The sequence below is a fragment of the Haliotis cracherodii genome, unplaced genomic scaffold, assembly GCF_022045235.1.
Source record: "Haliotis cracherodii isolate W230 unplaced genomic scaffold, xgHalCrac1.p SCAF_6, whole genome shotgun sequence".
NCBI classification, from domain to species: domain Eukaryota; kingdom Metazoa; phylum Mollusca; class Gastropoda; order Lepetellida; family Haliotidae; genus Haliotis; species Haliotis cracherodii.
In genome coordinates this window covers 1224238-1251168 of record NW_027266319.1, presented here as the reverse complement: position 1 = coordinate 1251168, position 26931 = coordinate 1224238, and the positions used below count along the sequence as shown (strand labels likewise).

Genomic DNA, 26931 nt, shown 5'->3' with positions numbered 1-26931 from the left:
AATCACTGGATGTCTGTTCAGACTTGAATATTTCCTGAACGGCGTCATATAGCTGGAAAATTGCTGTGGCGTTAAATAACAAACAAGCAAAGAAGTCTTGACACTTCTGTTTCAATGTTATTCAGGCGTACAGGAAACCCATAGTTCCTGTCTGTTTTATCTAGATGTGAAACGATACAGCAATGTCACGATACTATACGTATCACGATATGTTTGTTTACGTTAAATCACATGGAAATGTCTTGACTATAAATATTTCAGAGCAGGTTCAAAAGGAAAAGCTGGCTGTGGACACTTGTTCGTTACGGCTATTTTTAATAGTGAACAAAATAACAACACATTTTGTGATTTTTGACTGGGAGTCGTTAAATGAACAGTAATGTATTTTAGCAAGTGTATCGTCTTGAATTGATACAGACAAAAATGTATCATGTATCGTATTGGCGCATAAAAACTCCTGATGCACCGGTGCACCGATGTATTGTTTCGCGTCTAGTTTAATCCCTGTGTATTGTTTGTCTGAAGCCCATTTCTGGTGTCCCCCAGCGTGATATTGCTGGAATATCGCTAAAAGCGGAGTAAAACCCTACTCACTCACTCACTCATTGTATTGTTTGTCAGTTGATGCAGCTTCAGGCCCGTCTGGGAAGTGATCACCGGTTCCGTCTGGACGAGCGCTTCGTGGAGACCGATGAGGAACAGGAGAAAGGTAGGTCATTTGTGTGTGTGACGATTCGCTCTGCAGAGTTGCAGCCCTTGAGCACACCAGAAACCTATGATTGTGGGTTCGAATCCTGATTTTTTCAAGGTTGGTCAGCACCAGAGCCATGCTTGTGGGTTTGACAGAAGAGCTAAATGTCTGAGACCTGCATCACTTCGGGATTCATCCCAGATTAGGCTGACAATAAGAAGAATTCTGTTTTTGAAGGCATTTAGCGCAACTCACTGACGGTCACATCCTGAAGAAAAGTTTCATTCCTCAAAGTCTTTCATTAGAAAAAGTTTGCCACTTCAGTGACATTCCTGCAGAATTGTTTAAGTTGTACGACTAGTGACTAAAATCTGATAATATCAGAAGTAGATCATGGTGGCCATGTTTTTGTGGTTACTTTGTATTCAACCGAGGGATTTCAGTTGGTTTGTGTGTAGCCCATGGCAATGTTCTTCAGATACTTGTGACTGGAAATGAAGGTCACATTCACTCTCGAGGTCATACATGAAGAATCGAGAAGTGGTTAGATGTTTGGTGACCTTCATTACATGCCAAGGTCACTGGAATGGTCATTTGTGAAATGCTTCTGCATCTGTACTGAAGGCCAACGTCATTTAACAAGGGTAGATAACTCTCTTTAGCTAACCAGAGGCATGGGATGGTGTTTTAGAATATATTGAGGGATGTAACTGAAGACTGAAAATGCATTTTGGTCCCTCCTGACGCTAGCTGGAAGCAAGGCACTTGTTTTGTTTGAGATGGTGGTAGGCTTTTCGGTCTCCAAAATGAAGGTAAGGGTGTCAGTCTGGAAATATGTTGTGATATGTCATGATTTCGAGACCATGCAGTGAGATGACATGCGGTGAGGTAGAGAAACTGTTAGCAACAACTCCAATCCCCACTCACTCATTCACTCTCAAGATATCTTAGAGAAAGAAGGAAGTTTCCATCTGACTGTAGCTGTGTGGAATATGCACACAGCCCAGTCACAATTTGAGTTATGTTTGAGTCCATCTTTTCCTACACTGTATTGTGTAGTTATTCCTCATCGTCAACATCTGATGCTCATGTTTAGATGCTGATGTGGAGGGTATGTGTTGTTGTTGATGTGGAGGGTATATGTTGTTGCTGATGTGGAGGGTATATGTTGTTGCTGATGTGGAGGGTATGTGTTGTTGCTGATGTGGAGGGTATATGTTGTTGCTGATGTGGAGGGTATGTGTTGTTGCTGATGTGGAGGGTATGTGTTGTTGCTGATGTGGAGGGTATATGTTGTTGCTGATGTGGAGGGTATGTGTTGTTGCTGATGTGGAGGGTATGTGTTGTTGCAGAGGATGGTAACGTAGGGGATGCTGACATGGAGGGCGAGCGGGCGAGGGCGCTGCGGATCCTGGAGGAGGTGGTCGGGAGGCAGCCGATGGCGAGGATGCAGAGGCAGGAGAGTCAGAGGAAAACCTTCAAGTGAGTTTCATCGGGACCATGACACATCACTCTGGCCGACCTTTGAGAAAATACAGCAACATCATTCAAAGTTGTTTAAATTGCTAGCTCCATGAGAATGATATATCAAATCATTCTGATCCACTTATCTCTTCACTGAAGTCTTTCAACTTCACCACCATAATGATTACTTGGGTCTGGGTCTGGGTCTGGGGCTTGGGCTGGGTCTGGGGCTGGGCTGGGGCTGGTTCTGGGGCTGGTTCTGGGGCTGGTTCTGGTGCTGGGCTAGGCTGGGGCTGGGCTGGGCTGGGCTGGGCTGGGCTGGGCTGGGCTGGGCTGGGGCTGGGGCTGGGGCTGGGGCTGGGGCTGGGGCTGGGCCGGGCCGGGCCGGGGGGACACTTGTGTTATGCTGCCACTAATCGGAAGCGGTTTTCATTCATTGTGTGTCTGTCTCTCCCTAGGGATGTGAGCACACTCCACTTCGACCCAGCATGCGAGCAACACAGACAACTGGAGATGCAGACAACGCCAAAGGAAAAGATTCCAAAAAAGAAAGGCTCAAAAAAGAAGTAAGCTCAATATACATTGTACTTTAGTTGACATCAGTAATTATCCACAACCATACACTTGTCGCCATGTGTGCTGTTGACTGACAAGTGTTAGTGATGACCTGTGTTTCAGGTCATTTGCATGTGTGTCTGATGATCTGTCCTTGAGGACATTTGCTTGTATCTGATTACCCATCTTTGAGGTCATTTACTTGCGTGTCTGATGACCTATCTTTGAGGTCAGTTTCTTGTGTGTCTGATTACCTGTCTTTGAGGTCAGTTACTTGTGTGTCTAATGACCTGTCTTGGAGGTCATTTACTTGTGAGTCTGATGACCAGTGTTTCATGTCATTTGCATGTGTGTCTGATTATCTGTCCTTGAGGACATTTGCTTGTGTGTCTGATTACCCATCTTTGAGGTCATTTACTTGTGTTTCTGAGGACCCATCTTTGAGGTCATTTACTTGTGTGTCTGATGACCCGTCTTTGAGGACATTTGCTTGTGTGTCTGATGACCCATCTTTGAGTTCATTTACTTGTGTGTCTGATGACTTGTCTCTGAGGTCAGTTGCTTGTGTGTCTTTCAGCAAGGAGGCTGAGGCACCTGAGATCGTTGTGCCCGAGGTCAGCAAGGAGCGTTTTTTCGAGGTGAGCTCTGCAATCCAGGACGTGTTCAACAAGACGCATGATGACAAGGCGGCAGCATCAGGCTTCTCCCTCATGGCGGCCTTCGGGGGGCAGAGCCAGACAGACACCTGGTCTCAATCTGGGGGTGAGTTATTGGGCATGGCGGCCTTCGGGGGCAGAGCCAGACTGACACCCGGTGTCAATCTGCGGGTGAGTTATTGGGCATGGCAGCCTTAGGATTGGGGGAGGGGGTAAGGTGTGATTGTGTGATTGTGTGTGTGGCAGACGAACACCCGGCTTGTATTTGGGGGTGAGTTGATGGTAATGACCCCAAACACCTACGGGATTATGACTGGGGACAAGGTGATGGGGATGTCATAAAGGGAAAGGGGGGAAATTACTGAGAGTATGGGGAACCTTGAGGTTACCGTATACATCATAATAATTGACAAGGGGGATGTGTTTTTAAAATGTTAAATTTAAATATTTAAGTTTGTTTTCAGATAATGAGTGGTAGTTAAGAAACTTAGTTCAAACATAGCTTAGCTCTGTAATGTCCATAAGAAAATATGGGACTGTCTTGAAACTTTCAGTCTCAGTAGTTGATCCTTACAAAAATTACCTACAGGCTGATCTAGAAGTTGGAGTGCTTTCTGCAGCAGGGTGCAGCAGGGTGCTGAACACAGCGAATGTAGGGCTTTTCACTCTTGAAGTGTTCATCAGTTGTCACAAATCTGTAAAGTACTCTTGATATGTGTCAATTTGATTGATTTGTTTCCTCTTCCCAGAATACAGTGCTCCTGAGGTTAAGGCGCCCTCTGGTGCCATGAATCCTTGGCAGTCCAGGTTTTCGGTGGATGTCACTGACGACTCCAGTGACGACGATCAGGAGCAGCAGAGGTGAGTGTGGCCGTCATTGTGAGAGACTCCATACTTGTTGTCACGTCAGCACAGCTGTAATTAAATACTCACAAACAAGTCAATGTCTGTATGGAGAGGGGGGCATGGGTGGCCCAGTTGTCTAAGGCACCACCATTTGCTGTGCAGGGTTGCATCCCTTGGGCATGCCAGAAACCTATGATTGTGGTTTCGAATCCCAGTTCACCCCGATTATGTTTCTAGGTTTGTCAGCACCATACCCGTGCTCATGGGTTTCACCGAAGTGGTAAATGTCCGAGACCTGCATCACTTCAGGCTTTCCTCCCACATTAAGCTGACACGCCGCGATATAACTGTAATACTGTTAGAAACAGCGTTAAAACCGACTCACTCACTCACTGTATGGAGAGATTGTCTCCGTGGTCTAGTAGTAGAGTGTCCGCCCAGAGAGTGGAAGGCCAGCAGTTCGACCCCCAGCCTGTTTCATACCAAAAGACAGTAAAAGATGGTACTTGTTGATACCCTGTCTGGTGCTCGGCATCAAGGGACTAAAACAAGGACTGGTTGGCTCAGAGTCAGTATACTCTGTCTGGGTGGGGTATCAATGTTAAAACAGCGGCATGGTATCTCACATTAAAAATTGGCACACACACACACAGACACAGACACACACACACAGACACAGACACAAACACACACACACAGTGCAATATTCGATGCGACGTTAAACCCAATTTTACCTCATCTCACCAATACTCACAAACAAGTCAATGTCTGTATTGAGAGCCGTTCATTCCAATTCCAAGTGCCGACACTGGTACCATCTCACAGTTACTTCAACACTGGTGTCATTACAGCTCGGCGCCGTCAGCTCACGCAGACAGTGTTGTGTGTCCTGTCAGGAAGTTGACGTTTTTCTTCTCCGAGGATGACAACCGTCTTCAAGGTAAGCCACTCCACCAAGGAGTCACTGAGCTGTGGCCATGACCTGTTGGAAAATATTGCAGTCAGTTTGAATGTTTTAAGCCTAAATTTGTTTTAAGTCACTGCTCATCATGAGGTTTACAAGTGAACATGGTCCATTTGATGTACATTTCCTGGAGGTGCACTGGTTTAACTTACCTGTAAAATGACCAGGGAACAAAATGTGATAACCTATTAATTATTCAAGGAACTAAATGTGATAATCTATTAATCATTGAAGGAACAAAATGTGATAACCTATTAATTATTCAAGGAACTAAACGTGCCAACCTATTAATTATTGAAGGAACAAAATGTGATAACCTATTAATAATTCAAGGAACTAAATGTGATAACCTATTAATTATTCAAGGAACTAAATGTGATAATCTATAAATTATTCAAGGAACTAAACGTGCCAACCTATTAATTATTGAAGGAACAAAATGTGATAACCTATTAATAATTCAAGGAACTAAATGTGATAACCTATTAATAAACAATGGAAGATCTACAAGTAACTAAACATGATTCTCTTCATTATGTGACAAAAAGATGAATAAACTTCAATGAAAGAAACTAAATATCTTATGCTAATTGGCTTAGAGTATGGGTATGTCCCCCCCTACAGTAGTCTAACGCTAACTAACTGAGTGATGCCTGCTACCGTCTTATATCTGTCCACAACCATCGCATTTCACGTGCAGTTGCAGCCGTACGTTGCTGTGTTCCTGAGATGCGATCTTTATGCATCGGGTCCGTTTTGGAGAACAGCTCTATAATTAAAACCAACGTCTTCAGAACATCGAGTCCTTGGCTGTACAGTGAGTGAACACTTTACACTCTTGTTTTTTCAGAGGGTGTAGATTTCTTCAAGAAACCTCAGGACTTCGACTCGGTGGTTGAGAAATGGAGGGAACAGAGGCCGAAGCTGATTGAGGTTGGTAATGGAGGGGGTGGGCCGGTATGTCAGGGTGAACATGTAAACATATATATGGACATTTTTTGCCGCCAGTTATTAATTCATTATGTTTATTTTTGTGTTAGTCCTACCGGGAAAAGTGGAGGAAAGCTGTGAAAAACAAGAGGAAACTGCAGAAAACATCGACTTGGCACAGTGGCGGCCATCGCACACCAAGCAGACGGGCCAAGGTCAACAGAAGATCATTCTAATCATCTCCAGATATTGTTGACTTCAATAAATGTTTCATTGTTGATATTTGTTGTTCGGTTGTTGAGTGACCAGGAGGAGGTGTGTTGCACAAGGACTCCAGGAACAGGCAGGTGTGTTCATGTTGCCCTCCTGGGCAAGACTGTCCAGTGGCATATATGTGCAAAGTCAGGGGGCCTGACCACCAGATGTAGAATGGAAATCACTGCATGTTATTTTACTTTCATTTCACATCCTTGATTGTATTTTGACACTCCATCCTACTTCACTGCAAGAGTCAACTTCTACGTTATGTCAACAGCTCCAGCCTTTAGTGTCCTTTGAGGTACAATCGAGCATGCTCTTTCTATGAATATTATAAAGATCGTCATTCTACTCTTGCTCAAGAGATGTTAAACAAGGTTACAAGATTCAAGGCCTCAGTAAAGCTTTCTAAATGAATTATAGTAGACACGTGGAGGACATTTCCTAATTTGAATTATCAATAACCTAAATGATGTCTGATGCACTTCCCTGTTTTGACTTGTACCCTCTGTTACCATGTTTGGTGAGGTGAACAATTGACTTACCTTTGAAGAGATCAGCTGATGTAACTGCACATGGTACACAGGAAATCCAGTCAGTAACCACTGTCTAGGAGGGATGGTGCACTGAGTGCAGGCTTCATGTGGGAGGAGAGTCCAAAGTAATACATATATCACCTCCTTCAAACCCATGAGCAGCAGCGTAGTGCTGACAAAAAGTAGTAATCAGTGAAAATTTGGGATTCAATCCTATTATCATAGTATCCTGGGACACCTAAGGGATGCAACTCTGACCAGTTTTCCCTTTCACAAAAGAACAGTATGGCAGACTGTATAGGGATTGGTATATGGTCTCTGGTATGGACAATAAGTTACACTAAAGAAAATAATACATTGTGAGCTTCTATAAGGACCCGAAACTCTGGAATGTAACATGCTTTGTTTCACCGATGTTTAACATCAAAACTTTTTTTAATCTAATGTTAGTGCATGAATCCGACTGTGGCAATGGTGGGTATACCATCAGCTGCTGTTTGTGAGGCGGTGGTCAGTCGTAGTGATTTGGTTGATTGTCTGTGAATGATGCTCATAATGTCAATCTTTTTATTGTCTGGACCATGCTCGATTATTTGCTGTCGTCAGGTGGCTGGAATATTTCTGAGTGGGTCTACAACATCAAATATACAACGAGTATCCATCCACCGTTAATGTTCACATCTGCCTTGAAAAGTTCTGGCAACAAAGTTTATGTGATGTCAGTTTTTCACATTGTTTTGCGATCGCATGGCAGGTTCAAACTGGATGAAATTAACATAGCATACAAAAACATCTGGGTAAGTCAAAGGTGACACACAACATACCCAGACATCCGTGGAAGTCAAACCTGACACACAACGTACCCAGACATCCATGGAAGTCTAACATGATATACAACGTACCCAGACATCCGTGGAAGTCAAACCTGACACACAACGTACCCAGACATCCATGGAAGTCTAACATGATATACAACGTACCCAGACATCCGTGGAAGTCAAACCTGATATACAACGTACCCAGACATCCATGGAAGTCTAACATGATATACAACGTACCCAGACATCCTTGGAAGTCAAACATGATATACAACGTACCCAGACATCCTTGGAAGTCAAACCTGGCACACAACGTACCAAGACATCCGTGGAAGTCAAAGGTGACACACCACATACCAAGACATCCGTGGAAGGCAAACGTGACACACAACGTACCCAGACATCCGTGGAAGTCAAACGTGACACACAACGTACCCAGACATCCGTGGAAGTCAAACGTGACACACAACAAACCCAGACATCCGTGGAAGTCAAACCTGACACACAACGTACCCAGACATCCGTGGAAGTCAAACGTGACACAACGTACCCAGACATCCATGGAAGTCTAACATGATATACAACGTACCCAGACATCCTTGGAAGTCAAACATGATATACAACGTACCCAGACATCCTTAGAAGTCAAACCTGACACACAACGTACCAAGACATCCGTGAAAGTCAAAGGTGACACACAACGAACCAAGACATCCGTGGAAGTCAAACGTGACACACAACGAACCCAGACATCCGTGGAAGTCAAACGTGACAGACAACGAACCCTGACATCCGTGGAAGTCAAACCTGACACGCCACGTACCCAGACATCCGTGGAAGTCAAACATGATATACAACGTACCCAGACATCCGTGGAAGTCAAACCTGACACACAACGAACCAAGACATCCGTGGAAGTCAAACATGATATACAACGTACCCAGACATCCTTGGAAGTCAAACATGATATACAACGTACCCAGACATCCTTGGAAGTCAAACGTGACACACAACGAACCAAGACATCCGTGGAAGTCAAAGGTGACACACCACGTACCCTGGCATCCGTGGAAGTCAAACATGATATACAACGTACCCAGACATCCGTGGAAGTCAAACATGATATACAACGTACCCAGACATCCGTGGAAGTCAAAGGTGACACACAACTTCCCAAGACATCCGTGGAAGTCAAACGTGACACAGCCCGCCCAGACATCCGTGGAAGTCAAACGTGACACACAACGTACCAAGACATCCGTGGATGTCATGCGTGACACACAACGTACCCAGACATCCGTGGAAGTCAAACGTGACACACAACGTTCCAAGACATCCGTGAAAGTTAAACGTGACACACAACCCACCCAGACATCCGTGGAAGTCAAACGTGACACACAACGTTCCAAGACATCCGTGGAAGTCAAACCTGACACACAACCCACCCAGACATCCGTGGAAGTCATAGGTGACATACAACGTACCAAGACATCCGTGGAAGTCAAACGTGACATACAAAGTACCAAGACATCCGTGGACGGCGTTAAACAACAAACAAACAAAAGACAAACAAAACATCCGTGGAGGTCAAACATAACACACCAGACACAGACACAGACTACTATGATGTCGAACATGATTTGGTGCAAAATCTTACGTTTTATGGGATACACAGACAATTTGCGGAGCCGTCATATTCGACGTAATAAGCGCCCAGGGCGCTCTCAAAAAAAGAAATAGGGGGCTCTCATTGTATTATTATTTTGAAAGATACATTTCGTGGTTTATGCTGACGGCCTGAACTGTTTATATACGACAGATATATTTTTCCAGAATTTAATTATCTATAATTAAGGCTGCATATAACACACGAGTGCGTATTATACACGAATAAATAAGTCTTGTGTACATTGATCAATCGGAAGGAGTGCTAATCGGGATTGTTCACTTGCCAATATATTAGCAAATATCGCCGTGGGCGCTTATTAGAGCGGGGCGCTTATTACGTCGAATACGGTAGTTATTTTGCTAATTCAATAATCACGATGCTGTGCATATCCGACAAGGACCGTTGGAGAGTTATTGGAATGTTCAGAACATCACATCAGGAAGTGCAGAGAAACACAATCTGGAGTCTCCAGCTACATAGGTAACACACCACACAAGAGATCAGCCATTGAGCTACATTATTTACAATCCCCGACAGCTGGTATGTTCAGTAGACATGTCATGACTTGCCCGTCTGCTCATTTAGGAGATGAACGTACTATGTTTTGTCATTTGAGGTGAGATGGGGTTTAACGTCGCGTCCAAGATTATTGCACTTGTATAGCGACGTGCATGTACGTGTGTATGTGTGTGTTAAATGATTCTTTTTTGTTTTCAATAGCTTTTTTCGTGTTTTCAGAAAACCTCATGTTTGATATCGTTATTTTCGCCCCTCAGTATATTTCTATGTGTTTTTATCGGAATGTTGAAACATAACATTTATCATATGATAGTCGTGGTGTTCAGAGATAACGTCAGTATTGGTGAGAAGCGCCGTCTGGTTGTGTTTGATAAGATTTCAGTTCTCGCGAAATACAATGGCGTCTGACGGTGTTGGAAAATCTGTGACATTTCTGACCATCTTTGTTGTCCTCAACACCATCGCCCTCGTTGTCGTCTCCATCCTGCAGTGCAACAATATCGACAGCCTCGAGCTTCAAGATTCAGATCTTCAAAGTAGCCTTGAGTCACTACTGCAGAACGGTGATCATGGTTTTAGCCTCGTGTATGAACTGTCGTCTAGTGTGAAGCGTGATGTGGCGCAGTCCCTCGCCCGCAGCAGGAAATCAGGCCTTGAGGATGTCTTCCTGAGTCTCATGAAGACGGAAGAAGCTGTCATCGAGCGACATTGCAAGAACACCACCAAGGTGTGCAAGAAGGGTCAGAAGGGGGCGACGGGGACACCTGGACAGCAAGGGGTCAAGGGTGACCAGGGAGTATCCGGAGTGAAGGGGGACCGAGGATACCAAGGTCCAGAGGGAGGAAAGGGCAACGCGGGGCCGCCGGGGGAAGCAGGCGCTGTGGGGGCAACAGGTCCTATAGGATCCCCCGGGACTGCCGGGCTGCAGGGGGAGAAGGGGGACCCAGGCTTGAAGGGAGAGAGGGGACGGAAGGGAGAGGATGGAAGCCCGGGGGTGAAGGGAGACGCAGGGGAGAGGGGAGCACCAGGAGCAACGGGCCAGGCTGGCTCTAAAGGCGAGAGGGGACCGGCAGGAGTTGAAGGGTTCATGGGCGTGGTTGGTGTGAAAGGTGAGCCAGGGGACGTGGGTGCCAGGGGCGCGGACGCCGACAAGCTGAACCCAGGGTGCGAGTGCCTAAAAAAGCCAACTATCTCCGGACCTGCCAGTGAGACGCTTGTAGTTCCGTACGGCTCAGCAGCCACCCTCAACTGCAGCTCTAGCGGAATCCCCCCGCCAGCCATCTCTTGGGTGGGCAATGGAATCCGTGGTCCATCTTACACCATACCCATTACGACGTCATTCGACTATAAAACGTACCAGTGTGTCGCCTCGAATATTTTTGGTACGGACACGAAAAATATCACGGTTAGTCGCTCTTAATACTGACTTGTGAACCTAGCGATTGTAATAAAGAGTCTGATCAATGCGTCTGAAGTAGTATATTTCATGTTCCACAACAGATGATAACATGCAATGCCCTTGTGCAGCATCAGGATGTCCCGGCCCCTTGTGCTTCATCAGGATGACCTGGTTCCTTGTGCTTCATCAGGATGACCTGGCTCCTTGTGCTGCATCAGGATGTCCCGGCTCCTTGTGCTGCATCAGGAGGTCCCGGCCCCTTGTGGTGCATCAGGATGTCCCGGCTCCTTGTGCTCCATCAGGATGACCTGGCTCCTTGTACTGCATCAGGATGACCCGGCTCCTTGTGGTGCATCAGGATGTCCCGGCTCCTTGTGCTGCATCAGGAGGTCCCGGCCCCTTGTGGTGCATCAGGATGTCCCGGCTCCTTGTGCTCCATCAGGATGACCTGGCTCCTTGTGCTGCATAAGGATGTCCCGGCTCCTTGTGGTGCATCAGGATGTCCCGGCTCCTTGTGGTGCATCAGGATGTCCCGGCTCCTTGTGGTGCATCAGGATGTCCCGGCTCCTTGTGGTGCATCAGGATGTCCCGGCCCCTTTGGGTGCATCAGGATGTCCCGGCTCCTTGTGGTGCATCAGGATGACCTGGCTCCTTGTACTGCATCAGGATGACCCGGCTCCTTGTGGTGCATCAGGATGTCCCGGCTCCTTGTGGTGCATCAGGATGTCCCGGCTCCTTGTGGTGCATCAGGCTGACCTGGCCCCTTTGGGTGCATCAGGATGACCTGGCTCCATGTGGTGCATCAGGCTGACCTGGCTCCTTGTGCTGCATCAGGATGTCCCGGCTCCTTGTGCTGCATCAGGATGTCCAGTCTTCTTGTGCTGCATTAGGTTGTCCAGACTCCTTGTGTTTCATCAGGATGTCCCGGCTCCTTGTGGTGCATCAGGATGTCCCTGTACAGCAGCTGTGTCCCACGTGGCGGGACCGCCTCCGTGGTCTCGTGGTAGAGCGTCTGCCTAGAGAGCGGAAGGTTCGAGCATCGGCCGCGTCAAACCAAAATACTTTATAAAAAATGGAACTTGTTGTTACCCTGGCTGCAGCTTGGCATTAAGGGGCTAAAACAAGGACTGCTCGGCTCACAGACAGACAGACATACGGACAGACAGACACGCACACACACACACACACCGATACACACACAGACACAAATGCGCACATACACATATACACACAGACACAGACTCTAAAACAGACACACATGCAGACACACAGCCAGACATAAACACTGACAGACACACACATATATGTACATAATATAAGTTGTTGCAGGATCACTGAGTAGTAAACACACGTGCATACAACAGCTCCCCAATCTGCACACCCTCTCCCATCACTGAGTAGTGAACACACGTGCATACAACAGCTCCCCAATCTGTACACCCTCTTCCATCACTGAGTAGTAAACACACGTGCATACAACAGCTCCCCAATCTGTACACCCTCTCCCATCACTGAGTAGTAAACACACGTGCATATAACAGCTCCCCAATCTGTACACCCTCTCCCATCACTGAGTAGTAAACACACGTGCATATAACAGCTCCCCTATCTGTACACCCTCTCCCATCACTGAGTAGTAAACACACGTGCATATAACAGCTCCCCAATCTGTACACCCTCTCCCATCACTGAGTAGTAAACACACGTGCATATAACAGCTCCCCTATCTGTACACCCTCTCCCATCACTGAGTAGTAAACACACGTGCATATAACAGCTCCCCAATCTGTACACCCTCTCCCATCACTGAGCAGTAAACACACGTGCACACAACAGCTCCCCAATCCGTTCACCCTCTCCCTTCATTGAGTAGTAAACACACGTGCATACAAGAGCTCCCCAATCTGCATACCCTCTCCAATCATTGAGTAGTAAACACACGTGCATACAACAGCTCCCTATTCTGCATACCCTCTCCCATCACTGAGTAGTAAACACACGTGCATACAACAGCTCCCCAATCTGCATACCCTCTCCAATCATTGAGTAGTAAACACACGTGCATACAACAGTTCCCCAATCTGTACACCCTCTTCCATCACTGATTAATAAACACACGTGCACACAACAGTTCCTCAATCTGCACACCCTCTCCCATCACTGAGCAGTGAACACACGTGCATACAAGAGCTCCCCAATCTGCTCACCCTTTCCCATCACTGAGTAGTAAACACACGTGCATACAAGAGCTCTCCAATCTGCATACCCTTCCATCACTGAGTTGTAAACACACGTGCACACAACAGTTCCCCAAAGTGCACACCCTCTCCCATCTCTGAGTAGTAAACACACGTGCACACAACAGCTCCCCAAACTGCACACCCTCTCCCATCACTGAGCAGTAAACACACGTGCACACAACAGCTCCCCAAACTGCACACCCTCTCCCATCACCGAGTAGTAAACACACGTGCACACAACAGCTCCCCAATCTCTACACCCTCTCCCATCACTGAGTAGTAAACACACGTGCACACAACAGCTCCCCAATCTGTACACCCTCTCCCATCACCGAGTAGTAAACACACGTGCACACAACAGCTCCCCAATCTCTACACCCTCTCCCATCACTGAGTAGTAAACACACGTGCACACAACAGCTCCCCAATCTGTACACCCTCTCCCATCACCGAGTAGTAAACACACGTGCACACAACAGCTCCCCAATCTCTACACCCTCTCCCATCACTGAGTCGTAAACACACGTGCACATAACAGCTCCCCAAACTGCACACCCTCTCCCATCACTGAGTTGTAAACACACGTGCACACAACAGCTCCCCAATCTGTACACCCTCTTTCGTCACTCGTTTCTACTAACGACATTGTATAGAATACTGACAGTAAGCTTATTGGACGCCAGTTTATTTATTTACTTTCGGACACTGTTTTTTAGCCCCTGGATTTGTGATAATGATAATTGGCCGTTATTGTAAGCGTCATTGAAGGATGTTATTAGATATTCTCAAAGGCCATTCCAGAAACAAATGATAAATTCCGATGTATATCCCTCTGGCCCAGGACTGTTGTCATTGTAAAAGTCTTTAACAGCCTCCCTGTACCTCATCGTAGGTTAGCTCACCTTCCAACCACTGGGCTATTTCATTAAATAGTTTCAGAATATCATATTCTTTTTACAGCGACATGAGGTCTATTTTTGAAATATCATGTTTGGAGTATAGTTTCAAATCATAGACTTTTACTTCTTTAGTATATCATCTCGCGATTCAATCATTCTGCCATCCGCCTGTTCTTTTCTGTTGATGGATTAATTAAAATAATTTCCTGATTTCAAATTTTAAAAACAGTTGGCTTTTCCCCCTGCTCCATCCATTGTGGTTTTGTCCGTACCGTAAACCCTTTTGTTTTACGCGTTAGGTTTTTTTTGTAATTCTGTTTTGACTGTTTTGATCTTTGCTAGGATTTCCTCTTTCGTTGTTTGCTCTGGGGTTTCATCTGATTGTTTTGTCTAAAGATTTAACTTTTCTTGAGTATTTCTTTCCCGTTTATCTTGCTGTTTCTCTTTGAAGGATGAATATTGTATTGTCTTACCGTTTATCGTAAGAAGCAGTGCTTCCCCAAAACGTTTATTGCCTTTATTTAAACTCAGTTACTTTGATATTACCTTCATTTTTATACTGCCGTTTTGTTCCTTCAATGGTTGTCTTAACGAGTGTTACATACATTTGTGAGGCATACCCGAATACAGATGTAGATACATAGACAGTGAAAACGGTATTGTTAGAGTAAACATGTTCCAGGCTTTTGGTTCCAGTTAACCAAGTTGTGGTCAATGCATGAAATGAAGTAAAAACAAACATTAAAAACATTTAAACGGAGAGACATAACATTGCCAGCAATGAGAAGACCACGCCTCCCCACTGATTTTATCGATAATTACCATCTAGGAATTGTGCCGTTATAAGATTTGAAAAAAAGAATTGTACTCCAAAGGAACACCCACATGGACATCACGTCTCGTCACAGCACACCGAAAGAACAGGAAATAGGAGGTTGTTGAATGGAGAACGTCGACATGACGTCATGGTATGTACGCATACATATATAAGTGTATGAATAACAGTCACAAGAAAGAACGAAGACCAAGTGATAACACTGATTTGGTAGACTTTTGGCCCCTCTTTCAGGAACCATTGGGACTGCACAAAGTCAGATCAAGACTGTACTGTTGGTGATGGGTGGGTCGACGAGCAGTAAGAACCACAGTTTCCACTATAGACTTTTAGTCTTGATTGTTTGGCTAAACCAGAAACATATACCACATGTTCCTGAATTGTGAATTGATGCTTTACGAAAATAGTCACTGTACAAGCTCCTATGTTCGCACCGTTTGGCCCTCACTCTTATGAAGGTTCATACTCCAATGAACTCACACAAAGTGAAAGTCAATTCTTAAATACACATGGCGATCGTCACTGAAGTTAGTTGACGTCAAACGTCTTTATGACGTCAAAGCACAATTATATCCTAGCACCCATCCGTTCCTTTTTCTCCTGGTGGGTCACATACGATATCGATGACGTGACGTCATTATAAAACACGCGATTGTTGCATTTTGTCACATCGTGACAATAACACAATTTTCTACCAGAAATGGGCTTCACACATTGTACCCATGTAGGGAATCGAACCCAGGTCTTCGGCGTGACGAGCGGACGCTAATACCACTAGAATACCCAACCTCGCGCCGCTCGGAAGGAACACCCGCGGTTTGCATGTAACCCAGACCATCTCATGTTATTCCCTTGTGGAGACATCTTTCATCTGGAAGGTGTTGTGTCGAACAGTTGTCGAACAGTTGTCGAGCAGTGTCGATCAGGTGTCGATCAGGTGTCAAGCATGTGTCAAGCAGTGTCGATCAGGTGTCAAGCAGTGTCGAGCGGGTGTCAAGCAGTGTCGATCAGGTGTCGATCAGGTGTCAAGCATGTGTCAAGCAGTGTCGATCAGGTGTCAAGCAGTGTCGATCAGGTGTCAGGCAGTGTCGATCAGGTGTTCCTCGCGTGTATTTGTTGTGGTAATGTTGAAATCTTATGTATTAAATATTCCGAAACAGTGGTAACGATGTTGTCCTAAACCACCACCCCTCCACCTCACCACCACCCCCACCCCCACCCCCTCAGCCCCATCCTACCGCCCTTATCCCCTCATTCGGATGGAAAGTTAGACCCCTCCTGTCTTTAACACCCTCCCCCTTAAACATACCATGCATGCGCCTCTGATCTATGTAGCGACTACGCAGTGTGTTTGAGTATTTATTGAAAAATGCTTATAATTATGAATACCACCGCCTCTAGTCCAAATCAACAGTGGGACCTCAGTGATAAAAAATACCGTGACTGCAACATGCTGACTTTGGTCGATAGATCATTGTCTGACGCCATGTACTCAAGCGTACACCATGTTCATCTGGTATACACCTACCGCCGTGTTTTGAAGATTACCTATATCGATAATTGTTTATACAGGAAATTGAATCCAATCTATACACGTCCTATTAATGAAGAATGAACGAACCAGACGACTGGCAAGAAGTTACCATGACGACCACACGACCCTATCTTAAAAGTGTCGCCAGGACAAGAGGGTACATCCTCCACACGAGTGCTATGATTGACGACTGGGACACGTGACTATATGCACTATGTTTTAGAAGTATTAATGATAGGGTCAAACACACCAATCCCAGCGACAAGACCCGTTCCATATTCAAAAGAAATATCTGCCGAAAACGGAGTCGATTGTACGACTTCGACTTTTTCATGAACATGTGTTTTTGAATCACTATCAGATAACGATGATACCAGGTGTTCACGAAAAGGTGAGCGTATCCTGCTCCATCGGTGGCACCCGATACAAACACATGCAACGGCAAGTCAGTTGTTCACTTGAAAAAAACCATGAAAACATATCGAACAAGTCAAAATGGGAATTGCATCGGACATAATGTTTGTCAGTGATGGGTCAAATATGGAAGTGTCCTCACACGTCTACCATACAATGTTTGTCAGTGATGGGTCAAATATGGAAGTGTCCTCACACGTCTACCATACAATGTTTGTCAGTGATGGGTCAAATATGGAAGTGTCCTCACACGTCTACCACACAATGTTTGTCAGTGATGGGTCAAATATGGAAATGTCCTCACACATCTTCCATACAATGTTTGTCAGTGATGGGTCAAATATGGAAGTGTCCTCACACGTCTACCATACAATGTTTGTCAGTGATGGGTCAAATATGGAAATGTCCTCACACGTCTACCATACAATGTTTGTCAGTGATGGGTCAAATATGGAAGTGTCCTCACACGTCTACCATACAATGTTTGTCAGTGATGGGTCAAATATGGAAATGTCCTCACACGTCTACCACACAATGTTTGTCAGTGATGGGTCAAATATGGAAATGTCCTCACACATCTTCCATACAATGTTTGTCAGTGATGGGTCAAATATGGAAGTGTCCTCACACGTCTACCATACAATGTTTGAAAGATTTACTGAGGCCTTGGATGTTGCAACCTTGATCAAAGAACTTCTGAGCAAGAGTTGTATGACACTCTTGGTAGAAAGAGCATGTTTGCTGGTACCCCAAAAGTTGTGAAATGTAAACACCAAGGGCTGGAGCTGAATATTGCTCCACATGAAGGGAAAGTTGACGTTTTGAAAGTTGAAGTCATCCTTCTTGTCATACAGTCTTGTGGAGAGTGTCTTGTCTCTCTGAATCATTGTACATATATTTAGATATGGAACAGATGAAGCGGCCTCACTGGTCTCCTGTGTTTCCTGTTCAGGCGGGTAAATCAGTGGAAGGGACTTGGCTATTTGATTGTTACTGAACGATACCAGATCATCGATATACCCGAAGCTTAAGATAAACTTCTTGGCCAAATTATTTATCTTGGCTTTGCCAATCCGAACAGAAATTCTGATTCATATGCACAAAGAAACAGATAAGCAAGAAGGGGAGCACAATTGGTGGACATCGGGATGCTTTGTCTAACCCCCAAATTTTAAATAGATGTAAATAAAATGCTAATGACTGTTCGCGCTTTAATGTCGACTGACATCTTCAGTTAAGGTGAGCTACGCCGGGACACGTGTGTGTGCCCTGATCTCGCTGTTCTCTCCGCGCCAATCGATGATATCACCTACAGCGAAACATTAATTCACATCCACCTTCAGTTAAGGTGAGCTACGCCAGGCCACGCGTGTGTGTGTGCCCTCATCTCGCTGTTCTCTACGCGTCAATCGATGATGTTACAACAGAAGAACAATAAGTCAATCAGATGATTATAACGTGAAAGGCAATCACAACATCCTGGGATTTTTTAGCCTATTGAAGATGGATGAACTTCACAAACCATTGTTGGTTCTGCCCGCACTGAACACACGAACTGGTGCGACTATATGACGTGTGAAGTCGTTCGGACGCATTCTCAAGAAGTGCAACATTGTGACCACGATCTCACCAGAAGTGCAACATTGTGACCACGATCTCACCAGAAGTGTAACGTTGTGACCACAATCTCCAGAAGTGGAACATTGTGACCACGATCTTACCAGGAGTGAAACATTGTGACAAGGATCTCACCAGAAGTGTAACATTGTGGCAAGGATCTCACCAGAAGTGCAACATTGTGACAAGGATCTCACCAGAAGTGCAACATTGTGACAAGGATCTCACCAGAAGTGCAACATTGTGACAAGGATCTCACCAGAAGTGTAACATTGTGACAAGGATCTCACCAGAAGTGCAACATTATGACAAGGATCTCACCAGAAGTGTAACATTGTGACAAGGATCTCACCAGAAGTGCAACATTGTGACCACGATCTCACCAGAAGTGTAACGTTGTGACCACAATCTCCAGAAGTGAAACATTGTGACCACGATCTTACCAGAAGTGCAACATTGTGACAAGGATCTCACAGAAGTGCAACAGTGTGACAAGGATCTCACAGAAGTGCAATATTGTGACAACGATCTCACAGAAGTGCAACAGTGTGACAAGGATCTCACCAGAAGTGTAGCACTGTAAGAGAAAGTCGCCAGAAGTGGAATATCAATGACGTAATTGCAGCCTTGGACAGATTGTCGCACAATTGTGGAGATCGAAAGCACTGGGATTGTTCAGCTGAATAGCGTAACTGTGCGTCCTCCAAACGTCATGGCCCTGTCCTGGGTGATGTGTGTGTGGGGACATGCTGTCTCCTTGTACGTCATGGCCCTGGCAGTTCGTCAAGGACACTTCCTGCGTGTGTCTGACGTCTCCCCTCTGACGCCCCATATACATGAATACAGTTTGGGTTTGCCAAAGTGTGCAGCGCGGTGCCTAGAAACGCCACAATGTGAATCAATTGGAACAAAAACAGATGGAATGCTCTGTCGTCTTTATGACAGCTGCCCCCTCCGTCCCGGGTCCAACCACTCCGGCTGGAGGTTCTACTCCCCTTGTAAATGCAGAGGAGGTAAGATGTACTTATTGTTTCCACAGAACTAAGAACTGTGTTTTTGTGCATATATTTTGGTAAAGAACTGTAGTGACCTTGTCGAATAGATGACGTCCACACATCAGTTAAATACTTGTTTGTGTTTTGTTTGTATGTTGTTTTACGTCGCACTCAGCAATATTCCAGCTATATAAATCAGTCTGTAAATAATCGAGTCTGGACCAGCCAATCCAATCCAGTGATTGATATCATGCGTAATGATCTACACAATTGGGATACGATGACATGCATCAACCAAGCCACCGAGCCTGACCACCCCATACCGTTAGTCGCATCATAAGCATGGGTTGCTGAAGACCAATTCTGACCCGGATCATCACGGGACCAGTCAAATGTAACCACACCTACCTTCCCGCTGGATACCGATTTTTCTTTCTGACGCGCATTTTCCTAAGATCTAAAAAGTGAAGGTGGTGGGAGAATTGCGCTCACGCGGCACTGGCTCTACCTCCGGCTATAAAAATACGCAGAGATGTAGAATATTAAATGTCCTATCTGATGGTGTAAAATTAACTGCAAGTATTAAACAGGTGCGAATTCCGGTTTCGAATTCCGGGTCCCGAGCAACCTGACCTGACATAATGAACTTAATGGATCGCGTAGTCAGATATGATGACTTGGTTAAGAGCATACCAGGATCGTTTCCCGTAAAACCAGTCACTGGTTTGTCTGGTCCAGACTTGATTATTTACAGCGATACATCTGGGATATTGCTGAGATCGGCTTTTAACAACAAAACAAAATCAGCAAAAATAAATTCTATGGAATTATTTACTATTGTAACGTCACAATGTTGTAGTTGTAATGTGGACATGACGTAACTGCACTGGTAGTTGTGGAAATGACGTATCTGTACTGGTAGTTGTGGACATGACGTCACTCTACTTGTAGTTGTGGACATGACGTCACTGTACTGGTTATTATGGACATGACGTCACAGTACTGGTTGTTATGGACATGGCATCACAGTACTGGTAGTTGTGGACATGACGTCACTGTACTGGTTGTTGTGGACATGACGTCACAGTACTGGTTAAAATGGACATGGCATCACAGTACTGGTAGTTGTGGACATGACGTCACTGCACTGATAGTTGTGGACATGACGTCACAGTACTGGTTGTTATGGACATGACGTCACTGTACTGGTTGTTATGGACATGGCATCACAGTACTGGTAGTTGTGGACATGACGTCACTGTACTGGTTGTTATTGACATGGCGTCACTGTACTGGTAGTTATGGACATGGCACCACAGTACTGGTAGTTGTGGACATGACATCACTGTACTGGTTGTTATGGACATGGCATCACAGTACTGGTAGTTGTGGACATGACGTCACTGCACTGGTAGTTGTGGACAAGACGTCTCTACTGGTAGTTGTGGACATGACGTCACTCTACTTGTAGTTGTGGACATGACGTCACTGTACTGGTTGTTATGGACATGGCATCAAAGTAATGGTAGTTGTGGACATGACGTCACTGTACTGGTTGTTATGGACATGGCATCACAGTAATGGTAGTTGTGGACATGACGTCACTGTACTGGTTGTTGTGGACATGACGTCCACTGTACTGGTGGACATGACGTCACTGTACAGCAAGTTGTGGACATGTCATCACAGTACTGGTAGTTGTGGACATGACGCCACAGTACTGGTAGTTGTGGAAATGATGTCACTGTACTGGTAGTTGTGGACATGTTATCACAGTCCTGGAAGTTGTTGACATGACGTAACTGTACTGGTAGTTGTGGACATGACGTCACTGTACTGGTAGTTGTGGAAATGATGTCACTGTACTGGTAGTTGTGGACATGTTATCACAGTACTGGTAGTTGTGGACATGACGTCCACTGTACTGGTAGTTGTTGACATGACGTCACTGCACTGGTAGTTGTGGACATGACGTCACTGTACTGGTAGTGGTGGACATGACGTCACTCTACTGGTAGTTGTGGACATGACATCACAGTACTGGTAGTTGTGGACATTACATCACAGTACTGGTTGTTGTGGACATGACGTCACTGCACTGGTAGTTGTGGACATGACGTCACTGTACTGGTAGTGGTGGACATGACGTCATTCTACTGGTAGTTGTGGACATGACATCACAGTAGTGGTAGTTTTGGACATTACATCACAGTACTGGTTGTTGTGGACATAACGTCACTGTTCTGGTTGTTGTGGACATGACGTCATAGTACTGGTAGTTGTGGACATGACGTCCACTGTACTGGTAGTTGTGGACATGACGTCACTGTACTGGTAGTGGTGGACATGACGTCATTGTACTGTTAGTTGTGGACATGACGTCACTGTACTGGTAGTTGTGGACATGACGTCACAGCACTAGATGTTGTGGACATGACGTCATTGTACTGTTAGTTGTGGACAAACTCCGTCGCAGTGGTGACAGCATAACACCACTGCCACAGGCTAATTTGCATATCACATGACCGGACTTTTCTCGTTTGTAAACAAATGCGCTTTTTCAGAAATCAGTATAGAACGGACTAATGCAAGTATTTGGGGGCGCTTTACATATTGTTTTGCATAACTATATAGATATGCTACTACAACTGCGACAGTGAGTTGCATGACAATATATATTTATGCATCAAAGTGACCGTGTCGCTAGCTCTCCGTTGGGCTTCGATGACAGCACGTGGAGCTGTACAACCAATGTAAACATAGGATAACTACGCAAAAACAAGTAGATTTTTACGTATTTGCATACTTTCTCAATGAAAGTTAACCATTCTTTGACATTCGTTTATGGAAATGTGTAGACTTGTCAAACATGAAACGGATGAAAAGCATATGCAATATCTTGAATGGACTGTGAAAGATGTGACGAATCGTTACATGGCGCTGGCCTGTGGCAGAGGTACTATGCTAGCTGGCTGCCGGCCGCATGGAACTCTGAGTAGGAGAGTGAGTTGTGGACATTGTTGATATTGCCTGTCTTGGAAGTTTACGAACATTCAGAAGAACCTTTTGTTACTGTAGTGTGACGTCATCAGAGAATTATAAGTATTATACACACCCGTGACGTATTGACGTTGTCCATACAAGATGATAGAGTCTGATGTTGTGATTAATACGGAGTAAGTCCTTTCATATAACGGGCAAAAGAATAATTAGATAATCGATTATTCATAAAAACTGGAACGCCACAATCCAACCTTGATAGTATCGGAGTGATTATGGTTTTACGTCGCTTTTAGCATATTTTCAGCAATATCACGGCGGGGGATAGACGATATGGGGTTCACACATTGTACCTATGTGGGAAATACGAACCTGGGTCTTTGGCGTGACGAGCGAATGCTTTCACCACTGGGCTACCCCACCGCACCTTATACAATCAGAGACTTTTGTGAGATAAAACCGGTGGAGATCCGGGGTAGATCCGGTCTTCAGCAACCCATGCTTGCCGTAGGAGGCGACTATGCTTGCCGTAAGAGGCGACTAACGGGATTGGGTGGTCAGGCTCGGTGACTTGGTTAAGGCATGTCATCGTATCGATGCTAATGTCAATCACTGGACTGTCTGGTCCAGACTCGATTATTTACATACCGCCGTCATATAGCTGGAATATTGCTGAGTGCCGCGTTAAACAAACAAACAAACAAATGTGAGATGAATAAGGAAACATGAACTCACTTCCATTTCACAGTGGAGAGTTGCGTCCCTTAGTGACGTTCACTCACACATTCACGCTGAACGCTCTTAATATTTCAGTGTGAGTGAAAGAAATGGCCCTTCTGAGTGACATGTATACACACTCTACCCTACCCGACATGTAATGCTGGCAGGAATGTGTTATAAGTAGTATATAGACTCCCTCATGCTACTGCTCCGGTGATCCATACATATTGTGAATTCTTTACCCGTTATAGTTCCGTTATTCCAGTAAAGTCGAAATTTGGGAATGCCGGATTTTCTATTTAATGCACTTTTAATTACAAATACACGTTCACTACACATTCAGATTTCATTCGAGTTGACGGCTGGATTCTGGGTTTCCGTGGAATGCCCCACATCAACAGTTCCATGTATGACGTGTACACAACATCCGGTCTGTCACATGACACCTGCGCTGACAATATTCCACACGACTGCCTGTCACTGCAGTCGTCTAGCGGGTCATGTGACCGACATTTCAGGAGCAAGATTCTGGATATGTGGGATCGAGCAGACGTCACCGAGGTAGGTGGGAGCCATGACGTCATATTGCAGAGAATGGAGAGACACCCGGTAGGACGAGGAAGACATGACATCAGCTTACTCTCACGAGCGAGATAAATGCTGTGTGAGATAGGAATTATAAGGTGGTGATGTCACTGAGGACAGAAATAAAGCTGTCGAAGAAGGTATATGACGATATGGCAATATTCGAGGTTGTGAAATATGAGATATCAATCATAACCTGTACATTTAATGCCGAAACACACCAACTTCCCAATATGTCCATATATGAAGAAAGACAAGTTCTATGGATGAACAACTTCTTTATTACAAATAGTGCCTTGTTCATCCATAGAACTTGCCTTTCTTCAGCACTAATTGTAATAAAGAAGTTGGCATCACATTGTTTGGGTTCGAAAACTTGACCCAATGAGTCGCTATGGCGTTACGTGAGACCCACTTCAACTGAAATTCTCGCACTCGCTAATCTTGACATATGAAATTGTTAACTTGCATTTGGTAAAGTTAATGATTTAAATGCAACAATACGTGTCCTACGTTTGTACAAGAGTTAGTGATACAAATATCCTAAATTTGAATGGTAATAACGAACTATTAACTACATAATCCGATGTGACGTGTCATTAAATTCCCTCGAGAAAGATCAACTGTAATTCCTCGTAGGTCGTTTGCTATTATCATCACCTTCAGTATATCATGGAGCGCCTGATCCACTCCACAGAATGCTGGTTAGACATAATGTAACGTGTGTTTGACGATTCTTCTTCCCAAATGCCACAGGTTCGACTCCTTCTTTACAAAGACTCCCTCGTCGTTGGCAACGTCACCTTCGGTGCTGCTGGCTACACCATGACGTCTTGGATGTCGGTCAGTAACTTCATTTCGTCCTCCTCCTGGCCCGACGTTAGCAAGGCCAACATCAACTACTGCAGCTTTGAGGGGTAAGAAATCGTATACTACAGCAGCTTTGAGGGGTAAGACATCGTATACCACTGCAGTCTTGAGGGGTAAGACATCGTATACTACTGCAGTTTTTTGGGGTAAGACATCGTATACTGCAGCAGCTTTGAGGGGTAATACATCGTATACTACTGCAGCTTTTGGGGGTAAGACATCGTATACTACAGCAGCTTTGAGGGGTAAGACATCGTATACCACTGCAGCCTTGAGGGCTAAGACATCGTATACACCTGCAGTCTTGAGGGGTAAGACATCGTATACTACTGCAGCTTTTGGGGGTAAGACATCGTATACTACAGCAGCTTTGAGGGGTAAGACATTGTATACAACTGCAGTCTTGAGGGGTAAGACATTGTATACTACTTCAGCTTTTGGGGTAAGACATCGTATACTACAGCAGCTTCGAGGGGTAAGACATCGTATACCACTGCAGCTTTGAGGGGTAAGACATCGTATAGTACAGCAGCTTTGAGGGGTAAGACATCGTATACAACTGCAGTCTTGAGGGGTAAGACATCGTATACTACAGCAGCTTTGAGGGGTAAGACATCGTATACTACAGCAGCTTTGAGGGGTAAGACATTGTATACTACAGCAGCTTTTGGGGGTAAGACATTGTATACTACAGCAGCTTCGAGGGGTAAGACATCGTATACTACTGCAGCTTTGAGGGGTAAGACATCGTATACCACTGCAGTCTTGAGGGGTAAGACATCGTATACTACTGCAGCTTTGAGGGGTAAGACATCGTATACTACTGCAGTCTTGAGGGGTAAGACATCGTATACCACTGCAGCTTTGAGGGGTAAGACATCGTATACTACTGCAGCTTTGAGGGGTAAGACATCGTATACTACTGCAGCTTTGAGGGGTAAGACATCGTATACTACTGCAGTCTTGAGGGGTAAGACATCGTATACCACTGCAGCTTTGAGGGGTAAGACATCGTATACTACTGCAGCTTTGAGGGGTAAGACATCGTATACCACTGCAGCTTTGAGGGGTAAGACATCGTATACTACTGCAGCTTTGAGGGGTAAGACATCGTATACTACAGCAGCTTTGAGGGGTAAGACATCGTATACTACTGCAGCTTTTGGGGGTAAGACATCGTATACTACAGCAGCTTTGAGGGGTAAGACATCGTATACCACTGCAGCCTTGAGGGCTAAGACATCGTATACACCTGCAGTCTTGAGGGGTAAGACATCGTATACTACTGCAGCTTTTGGGGGTAAGACATCGTATACTACAGCAGCTTTGAGGGGTAAGACATCGTATACTACTGCAGCTTTGAGGGGTAAGACATCGTATACTACTGCAGTCTTGAGGGGTAAGACATCGTATACCACTGCAGCTTTGAGGGGTAAGACATCGTATACTACTGCAGCTTTGAGGGGTAAGACATCGTATACCACTGCAGCTTTGAGGGGTAAGACATCGTATACTACTGCAGCTTTGAGGGGTAAGACATCGTATACTACAGCAGCTTTGAGGGGTAAGACATCGTATACTACTGCAGCTTTTGGGGGTAAGACATCGTATACTACAGCAGCTTTGAGGGGTAAGACATCGTATACCACTGCAGCCTTGAGGGCTAAGACATCGTATACACCTGCAGTCTTGAGGGGTAAGACATCGTATACTACTGCAGCTTTTGGGGGTAAGACATCGTATACTACAGCAGCTTTGAGGGGTAAGACATTGTATACAACTGCAGTCTTGAGGGGTAAGACATTGTATACTACTTCAGCTTTTGGGGTAAGACATCGTATACTACAGCAGCTTCGAGGGGTAAGACATCGTATACCACTGCAGCTTTGAGGGGTAAGACATCGTATAGTACAGCAG

General features: G+C 45.2%; 2 protein-coding genes across 2 annotated transcripts in view; both read left to right on the top strand.

Annotated features, from left to right (window-relative positions):
* The window catches only part of LOC139445870 (nucleolar protein 8-like), a 29011-nt gene extending 22627 nt beyond the window's left edge, over positions 1 to 6384 (top strand). The window contains exons 10-17 of the mRNA XM_071227104.1: positions 622 to 709; positions 2044 to 2173; positions 2614 to 2721; positions 3288 to 3472; positions 4116 to 4227; positions 5064 to 5152; positions 6027 to 6109; positions 6217 to 6384. Coding sequence (XP_071083205.1) covers positions 622 to 709; positions 2044 to 2173; positions 2614 to 2721; positions 3288 to 3472; positions 4116 to 4227; positions 5064 to 5152; positions 6027 to 6109; positions 6217 to 6342 — 921 coding nt within the window. The 3' untranslated portion in view covers positions 6343 to 6384. The remainder of the gene's footprint in view (positions 1 to 621; positions 710 to 2043; positions 2174 to 2613; positions 2722 to 3287; positions 3473 to 4115; positions 4228 to 5063; positions 5153 to 6026; positions 6110 to 6216) is intronic.
* A 3877-nt stretch (positions 6385 to 10261) lies between these two features.
* On the top strand, positions 10262 to 11366 carry LOC139445684 (collagen alpha-1(I) chain-like). The gene has a single exon (XM_071226873.1). It carries the CDS (start codon positions 10304 to 10306, stop codon positions 11324 to 11326), a length of 1023 nt encoding a protein of 340 aa, XP_071082974.1. The 5' UTR covers positions 10262 to 10303; the 3' UTR covers positions 11327 to 11366.
* Positions 11367 to 26931: the final 15565 nt, after the last annotated feature.

Excerpts from the sequence above, each read along its gene's own strand:
- LOC139445684 (XM_071226873.1), top strand. The coding sequence starts at position 10,304 with ATGGCGTCTGACGGTGTTGGAAAATCTGTGACATTTCTGACCATCTTT.